We start from the raw sequence: 9,645 nt of genomic DNA, 5'->3' as shown, positions 1-9,645 counted from the left end.
GGGTGGGCGCGCACCCTGCCTCGTGCCTTCCTCGTTGCTTCCCTTACGTATACTCCAAGTCTTCTGGATTGCTTCCGTTCCAAAAATAAATTTCCCAAAGGTTTCATTCCGTTTGGACTCCGTTTGATATTCCTTTTCTGCGAAACACTGAAACAAGGAGAAAAACAGAAACTGGCACTGGGCTCTGGGTTAATAAGTTAGTCCCAGAAATAATATAAAAGTGTATAATAAAGCCCATTAAACAACCAAGATGGATAATATAATAGCATGAATACTTCATAAATTATAGATACGTTGGAGACGTATCAGCATCCCCAAGCTTAATTCCTGCTCGTCCTCGAGTAGGTAAATGATAAAAGAAATAATTTATGAAGTGTGAATGCTAGCAGGTGCACAAGTTTGAGCAATGATAATTTCAATCACCTTTTCTAGCATCATCATATGTCATAACAGTAGCTCAACTCATAGAACTTTTCATGATCAAGTAACAAACTATTCACATGTTAAAGTATAGATCATAAACTTTCTTGAAAACTAACAAACCGTGTTATTAGTTATCAAACAATTACAATTCATCTTATTTTCAGGAAGAGTCTATGTCAGAGCTTTGATTAAGCAAACTTCACATACTCAACTATCATTTAGTCTTCCATGATTGCTAGCACTCAAAGCATATTTTTAGAACAAGTAGTATTCATCGAACACAGAGAAAGATAGGGGCTTAATGTTTAGCCTCCCAACCTTTTACCTCGAGGATAATGTCAACAATAATAATTCATGCTCAAATATATTTGAATGGCCATATATGCTTAGATCTTCTCGTCCCTTTTGGTCATTTGATGACAAAGGGGGAGAAATTTGAGTTAGTCTTCAAGCGGGTCTCTATAAATGGGCATTGTTTTGCTAAGTTACAACTCTCGTTCTTTTGAAGACTTTGTTAGAGAGTTGTAAACTTAAACCCGATGGTGGTCTGATACTCTTGCTATGTTTTTTGCATGCTATTTCCTCATATATGTTAATGCACGCATGCAGAATTACATCAGTCACCATATTTCATCATGCATTTCAAATTCTTCATATCATATGTTAAATGCGTGTATGAATTACAAGATATAGGGGGAGATCTCCATGATTCTACTCTTCAAATGTGCATTGCATCAAAAGCAAATTCCTCACTATGCACATCTTCAGGGGGAGTTCTTCTATATCTTGCAATCAAATTCGTCAATATCAGTATTTACACTTCATATGTTTATCCCCGTTGAAAACTTAACCTATATTGTCATCAATCACCAAAAAGGGGGAGATTGTAAGTGCATCTAGAGCCCCTTAGTGATTTTGGTGTATTGAAGACTTATAGGTTAAGGGACCGATGCGTTTGTGAGTGTACACATGTCTATAAGTCTATGAGGAGTTTGATATTTACAAAGAAAGTCGACCCCTAAAAATGAATGTCTTCAACTGAAGACTTTGGATTTCTAAAGACTTTGAAAGTGAAGAAATTGGTGTGACCGTGAAGACTTGATATTCATGCGAGGAACATGAAGTGTGAAGACTTTCATTTTCATAGTTTCCTTTTCTCTTTCTTGAGTCATAGGAAACATCATACTGTTAGAGGGGGTCGAGGAAAAACTAAGGAAAAGTTTCCAAGTGATGCTCATCTCAAAATCCTACACCTACCAATCCTTTCGAGTGAAGCTATTGGAAATCTCATGCAGTTCAATCAATTTCTTCAGTGACAGAGACGAAGTTTTTCTGGTCTTTGAGGAATTTGCTCTGACTGAGGAGTTAGGAATTCGCCAGCGCGGATTGTCTACAAGCGAGGAACATGGTAGCCCTGAGGAATTTGATAGTCAAATTTTCGACCGTTGCTATGCTATACGCCAGCTGTCCCAAAATATCTAACCACCTAACGGTCATATCATTGAAGGGCATTTATGTCTTATCATGTCGGGCTGATCCCTAGGCTACAAATAGCCACCCCCTACAACCACTAGTTGGTTGGCTGCTCCGAGAGAAACTGACACTTGTCATTGAGAGCATCCCATCCTCCGAGGACTTTGAGCGAAAATCATCAAGTGAGGAAAACCCAAACCCAAACACCTACAAACCCAAAGTGATTGAGCATCACTGAAGAGATTGTTCCTGTGTGGATCCGACGCTTGTTACCTTTGAAGATTGTGCATCTTCCAGACGGTTAGGCGTCATGGTCTAGAGCATCCAAGAGGAAATTGTGGATCGCCGAGTGACCGAGTTTGTGAAGGTTTGGAAGTCACCTGAAGACTTACCACGAGTTATTGGGCGAGGTCTGTGTGACCTTAGCTCAAGGAGAATATGGTGAGGACTGTGTGTCCGGGACTGTGTGTTCTCAGGTTTAAATACCTTGCCGCTCCAACCAGACATACAACTGTCACAGCAGTTGGAACTGGTCTACGAAATCACTGTCTTCACCGAGCCTACTGGCTCTATTTCCTCAACCTTTCATTTCCTCATTACTGTGTTGTGTACTTGATCGTTACTGTTTGAAGACTTTGACTGAAGACTTTCTCAATTTCCTCAGTTTAATTTCTTCAGTCGGTTTGTCTTCAGCCTGCTTATCATGTGCTTATGCTTTCTGTACTCTGTGTTTGTTTTCATTTCATCATGATGACTGTGCTTACATTATGTTATGTCTGCATCTGAGTACTTATTCCGCTGCAAGTAGTTCTTCGCTTAGGAATTTCCTCACCCTGAAATTCCTGAGTGAAGAACTCATAAAAATCGCCTATTCACCCCCCTCTAGTTGACTTAACGCACTTTGACTACTCCAACCAATCCCCTAAACTTGAATTGATATTTGCCAAAGCTATTAGAGAATGTGACACTGATAAATATCCATATGATTTAGAAAAATTATTTAAAAGAAGAGATTTAGGAGACTTGTTTTTACCTGATGATAAATTTTGTGCCTCTCCTATGGAACCCGAAGTTATTAAAATTTATGAAACTCTAAACTTTCACGGATTGGATAGTTAAGGTGTTTTTTATCATCTTCACAAAGTTGAAGATTTTGCTAGACTATTTAAGAAAAAGGGCACTAGTCTCCCTTTCTTTATGCTTAAGCTATTTCTTTCCTCACTAGGAGGGGTTGCTAAATTCAATAATTTCCCATCTATGAGCATAAGAAGTTTCAAAGTTATGATCTATGCTTTCATGTTAAAATATATGCCACATCATAAACAACATGCCATAATTAGAGAAATTCACTTTTTTTCTCAAAACAAGCATGAGGCTTTGCCTTAAGCTTGGGGGAGGTTTTGTGATTTTCAAAGGAGAAACTCATATCGTAATATTAAAGATCATGCTTTGCTTGATATATTTTACGAGGTTCCACCAAGGGTAGTTGGTGCTAGGTGGCGGCTCCAGCGGCCAAGGTATGTGGTGGAGTAGTTCCGGTGGAAAACGGTAGTGACACACATATCTGGTTGGTGTTGTACAGGCTCATGGATTTGGGCGGCGGCACGCCGTCCGGACATGATCTTGGCGACACGATCTCAAGACATGGGGTGGCTTGTATTAGATCTTTTGGAGCCCTAACTAGGGTTAGGGTTTGTTTGTGTGTGCTTTGGGGGGTGTTTCCATTGGGCTGTTGGTTATAAAGATGGGCTATTGGGTCTAGGGGAGAGAGGGAAAGACTGGGACTACACCTACATGCACAGTTTAGTTAATTGCGCTCATGGCTAGCCAAAAAACAACTTTATTTAATAAAATCATTTTTATTAATTAAACATATAACAATTGTATATTAAATATTTGGGGCAGTAAACAAGCTCCAAATGATTTGATATTTTTAATTTTAGCCTTTCGGGACCATACTAAGGCCACACGGAAGTAATTAACCCATTTGGTGCGCATTTATAATTTATGTAGAAAATAAATCCATTTCATTGGATAAACGGAATTGAACTACAAGTGGTTCATAACAAAGGGGAAAATGTGAGATAATTTTGGTAGCTCTGAAATATAACAAAAAGGACATGTGCAAAGTATCAAGGTGAGTCTTGGGGTAGGACACTAAAAGGCAGAAGGGTTTAGATATTCAACATTTAATAAAATGGCAAATAAAATAGGGTTTAGGGTTTAACAAATATCCAAATTAATCCTTAATACAATGCGACTTGATGCTTATGCAATGCTTATGGGATGAACATGATGCATAATCAACATCTAAGATAAGTGTTGGTCCTGTGCAGTCATACTCAACTATATTACCGCCAACTTAATGCGGTAAGAGTAAATGAGACTATTTATGGTATGAAAATTTTCCTTGACACAACTTACCAGATTTAAGAAATTTTGCACAAGTTACCTTGTCTGACCAGAACTATAACACCGTTTATCTAGTCTTTGAACCACAAAATTATCAGTTGAATTTTTTTGTGGTACTACTTAGCAGTTTCGAAAACGGGGGATACTTTTCTTAAATCCAATAAATTAAGACAAAATATTTAAAATCTTAAGTAGTGTCGCAAAAATATTTCTTATATAATGAATAGTATAATTTACTCGCATTTGAGAAAGAGGTAGAAATACTTCTATCGTGTTGAGAGGTTCGGATTGACACTTTGCAAGGTTGGACTATTCATATTAGTTGTCAGGTTTTTTTTTTTGTAATTGGTTGCTCCAAATATAGGAGCCCCGTTTAGAATTCATAAATGCAAAATAATTTCCGAAAGAATTGGACGACTTGCTTTTAAGACATGGCAGGTCATTAGGTCTGGAAAGAAAATGAAAGCGGCCTTAGATGTTGGGCCTTCAATGGGCCACAACGGCAAAGAGTGATCGCGCTGCTCCTCCTCCGACCGACTTCCGGCCTTCGCGGCCTCGCTTCACTAGGGATTAGGGGATTACCCGTTCACCACCACCCGGCGCGGCGAGGGGGAGGAGAGCCAGCAACCGGCGGCAAGGATGCAGATCTTCGTGAAGACGCCGACGGCGGAGACCATGACGCTGGAGGTGGAGAGCTTCGCGGCCGTCGACAGCGTCAAGGCCAAGATCCACGACAAGGAAGGTACGCGCCCTCCGCCTCCGCCCATGACTGTGCCTTCTTGCTCGCTCCTCCTCAATCTGGTCATGTTATAAGTAATATGTTGGATCGAATGTGGTTGTTATATACCATCGGCCTGGATCTGAGCAGATCCTCTGTTTCACAGCGTACAAATTGGTTGATTTCATCATCTCCTCCATCAAACTGCGAGCGTCTTGTGGTGCCAAACTAACCGCGAACGCTGTGTTGGTTTCGATAATCGCAGGTATCCAGCCGGACCAGCAGCGCCTCATCTTCGCGGGGAAGAAGCTGGACGATGGCCGCACCCTGGCCGACTACAGCATTCACAAGGAGTCCACGCTTCACCTCGTGCTGCGCCTCGTCGGCGGTGGCAGGGGCTCGTGCTACCCGTTCAGGTTGGAGCCTAACCTGCTCGCGCTTGCGCTCAAGTACAGGCAGCACAAGCTTGTGTGTCGCAAGTATGTACACCTTTATACTATTTCTTTCACTATCCATCGATGTGCCGCTGTTACATGCATGTTTGTGTCTGGATGTCTATGAGCTTGTGAATTGCGTTGTTTCTGTTGTCCTCTGTTCAATGGGGATCATATCTTTGTGTGTGGTTTGGATCCAGATAACTACTCTAGCTTATTAGCGTACTTTTTATCAAGCACTAGCTCATGTGTAGTGTAGATGGACTATTTCTTTCACTATACATTGATATGCTGTTGTCATTTACATGTTTGTATCTTGATGTCTATGTATGATAGAAGCTTGTGAATTGCGATGTTTGCTTTGTGGTCTGTTTGATGGGGATCGATGCATATGTAGATCATATCTCAATGTGGTTTGAATCCAGGAAACTACTAGCTTATTAGCATACTATAGTTGATGCCTTGGCCTATTTGCCTTATCACAAGTACTTGTCATTCACAAGTAGAATATATCCTAACTTGTCCATGATTTTGGGTTGCAGGTGCTATGCACGCCTCCCCCTCAGGTCTACAAACTGCCGGAAGAAGAAGTGCGGCCACAGCAATGACATCAGGCCCAAGGAGAAGCTGCGCTTCCACTGAAGCATTGGAAACATGACCCAAGCGGCATGCCATAGCTGGATTAACTGGGAGTTCACATTTTCGTTCGAGTCTTTCTTGGATATGAAGGTTCATCCTAGTTAAAATGTTGCTTCTGGAATCTAGAACCATAAAATATGCTCTTGTTTTAGTTTCTGTCGTAGTACTGTGCAATTTGCTCTCGCATGAATGATGAAATCAGGTATTTGAGGTCTACTAGCTTGAATGGATGATGAATTCAAGTAATGCTCTTGCTTCCTATATTTCTGTGATGTGTGGACTATGGTTGAATCAAGTTTCCCCGGGCAGCATTTTCTGCTAATTACTAGGAATTGCAAGGTTCCGTCGTCCAAATCAAAATATGCAACTCTGCATTTGCTGCTGCATCTCTATCTGGTGTAGCATGAGCAGTGTTAAAACAGAGTAGTACCCATTTTATTAGGAAACTAAATGTCATCTGCATGCAAAACAGAGTTGCAGTTCTGAAATCACATTACATTCACCTTCACCGAATCCATCTATACAGTAGTTTCATAGATGAAATTTCCACCGTGACTCCATCGTTCACCGGGTACATTTCATCCCAGGGAAGGGACCATACTCCGGTGCTGTTCATGGAGGGAACTTGAGAATTAGGAAACTGTACAGTTACAGGACATACAAAGCATGGACACCTGAACCTGAATGTAAATGTGGCAAGCAAGACTAGCTAGTTTGTGTCACCTGATTCAGAGGTCCATCGTTAGCATAAACAGCATAGCTTATAACTCTATCTCTGGAGTAACACTGCAAGGACCATGTCATGTTCAGTACTAGTATCTCGGGAATCCACATTATATAACAGCTTCTATTATACAGTGCTGCGTCGGTAAGCCTTCCATCGCCAAAAGGATGCCAATATGAGAACGAAGTAGACCCACACTTAAGGAAACGGAAATAGGTCTTGCTTCGGTACACTCCACTTCAAAATTTTGAAATGGGTAAACTCATCACTAATACTTATTAAGAACATTTTCTAGAGAATTACCATGTACATTGCAGAGTACAAGGCCTATATTCACCTGATATAGTCGCCAAATCGCCCACCTATGTCCTACATGGCCGAGACCCATTGCCTTCTCTTTTTTATGTTTATTTTCTATTTATTATTATGATGATTATCATCATTTTCCTTTTTTAAATAAATATAAATGTTTTTGAAAAATAATAAGAGATTTAAACACATCAACACTTCATAAAAGTAAATAAACATTTTAAAAAGTCAAATACCTTTTTAGTTATACGAACATTTCATTAAAATGTGTTAACACTTTTAAAAGTTACATGAATATTTTTTAAGAGGTGTCGTCATATTTTTAAGATAGATTTTTTAATTACATGAATATATTTTGGAATGCATGAACATTTTTAAAGAGCAGAAAAAATTAAATTACATGAATTATTTTTTAAAATTTGTGAACAAAACTTAAAAAATGAACTTTTTTAGAAGTACATGAATATTTATTTATTTATTTTTTATTAAATTAATTCTAATATATTAGTTTTAGTGAAATCACTAGTTAAGGGGATAAAGGGGTACTCTTTCAAAGGTTACTGCCAAACGTCCTTGGTGGCGAGCGCCCCTTGTCGCCCCCAGAGAGTTTTGGTGTTTTTTCATGCGACAAAGAAGATGGGAAGATGTTGTGTCCTTTGTTTCATGAGATCTAAATTTCAAAAAAAAAATCTTGTGAATCGAGCGCTCAAATTACCAACCATTTTTCACAGTTGTATTACTTTCGTTGAGCTATTTAAAACTAGACCCTATGTTGAGAGACACCGTGTTGATTGTTTCAATGATATTTTTTCCAAAACACAAGTTGTATTTCAAAAAATAATAAACTTTTGCTCCCCTCAATATTATAGGTGTACTTGAAACTCCGACAAAAGTGTGTTCCGTCTCCAAAACACACGTGTGCATTGGTGCGAAGGGCGCAACAAACCCGTTGGAGTGTGAAGTACAACTTCACCATGCAGCATACCTTTACAGCTCACACATCCATGCTTCACACACAGAGCACGTGTCGTCCACATGTAGCAAAACCCATGCATTATACTTCGACGTATTAAAGTACATGAGAAAAAATGTGCGGTAAGAAACAAAAAAACAAAAACATTGAAGCACTTAATTTGCTTCACTTTGTGCGCTCCGTGGTAAGCCACCACGCGGCACACCGCCCAAGCGCCCCACCCTCTGATAAGTCCACCGAGGGGCATCCCTAGTTAGAGCCTGTTTGAGATTTCTCCGCTTTGTAAAATTCAGCTTCGCTTTTAAAAAAATGCAACCGAAAAAGGGTATCTTCACGATGTTCCACTACACAAAAAAATAAACTGAAATGTGGGGTACAGCTCCCTATTTTTCGTGAAGCTCTTCAAGGGTTCGAAAAGAACTCTACGCTAGTGCAGAACCGGGCTTTAGCGCCGGTTCGTAAGGGCCTTTAGTGCCGGTTCTGCAACCGGCACTAAAGAGTGGAGACTAAAGGCCCCCCTCCCTTTAGTACCGGTTCATCACGAACCGGCGCTAAAGTGCCACCACGTGGCACGAGCCAGGCCCGGGTGCGTGCAGGACATTAGTACCGGTTGGTAACACCAACCGGTACTAAATGTTTGGGTGTGTTTTGGTATTATTTTTTATTTTTCCTTTAATTTTGTGTTTTCAATTTAATTTAGTGATTATTTTAGTTGTTAAATCATTAGGTGAAAGTACCGCAGATTAGTTTCGACTGGATGCATGTGGATCCTAGCTAAGTGATCAAGTATATGCCATATCCATATTATACTTGATCACCTATAATTAAGTGATCAAGTATAATATGGATATGGCATATACTTGATCACTTAGCTAGGATCCATCCAGCTGAAACTAATCTACGGTTTCTTTTTAAATGATATAATAACTCATCATCATCATTATCATATTAATATAAAAACTCTTGCATCATATCATCAACAACAGTAAATTAGCTAGCTAAAAATCATCATAGTCGTCATTACCACTGTTTAATCATCATAGTCATTACCGCTATCTAATCAGCACCAACACTAGCTTAAAGAAAAAACATTCACTTGTACCAGAAGCAAAGATATCATCGAGTTCAACATGGTCATCATATTATAAGCGTTCATAACACCACAAAAGCAAATCATCCTTTGAGATTAAGTTCAGGACGAAGAACACGAACATGAGAAGACAAAAGTACTAAGAGCATGAACTAGCTAAATCACTCCTGCTGCTCTCTCTCAGGTAAAATAGCATAGAACATGTATAGCCCTCCTGATTCATCATACTGGAGCATGCAGATGAACCTGTCTCCTAATCGTGGGCTGCGCTTCTCATTGCTGCCCCCTAGTACTTCTCTGCGATCGTTAACAATTTTGCTCCAATCTTTCACTATTAAGCATTCATCGCTTTTAGAAATCCTGAATGCACTCATGTGCAATGTAGGATATCTTGGCCGTAAGCTAACCATTGACATGTGACCTTTAGTCTCGATCCACTGAGGCACAACT

The 9,645-nt window shown here is 39.8% G+C and overlaps 1 protein-coding gene across 2 annotated transcripts; it reads left to right on the top strand.

Annotated features, from left to right (window-relative positions):
• The first annotated feature begins 4,865 nt into the window (after positions 1 to 4,865).
• LOC123054571 (ubiquitin) lies at positions 4,866 to 6,345 on the top strand. Of its 2 annotated transcripts, none has more exons than XM_044478367.1 (3): positions 4,866 to 5,050; positions 5,292 to 5,442; positions 6,003 to 6,345. In XM_044478367.1, the coding sequence occupies exons 1-3, from the start codon at positions 4,948 to 4,950 to the stop codon at positions 6,100 to 6,102; spliced, it is 354 nt and encodes a 117-aa protein (XP_044334302.1). In that variant the 5' UTR covers positions 4,866 to 4,947; the 3' UTR covers positions 6,103 to 6,345. The 2 variants fall into 2 exon arrangements, with proteins under 2 accessions (XP_044334302.1, XP_044334301.1); XM_044478366.1 differs by having other exon boundaries at positions 5,292 to 5,505.
• Positions 6,346 to 9,645: the final 3,300 nt, after the last annotated feature.

The sequence above is a fragment of the Triticum aestivum genome, chromosome 2D, assembly GCF_018294505.1.
Source record: "Triticum aestivum cultivar Chinese Spring chromosome 2D, IWGSC CS RefSeq v2.1, whole genome shotgun sequence".
NCBI classification, from domain to species: Eukaryota; Viridiplantae; Streptophyta; class Magnoliopsida; order Poales; family Poaceae; genus Triticum; species Triticum aestivum.
This window is presented reverse-complemented; position numbering and strand designations above follow the sequence as displayed.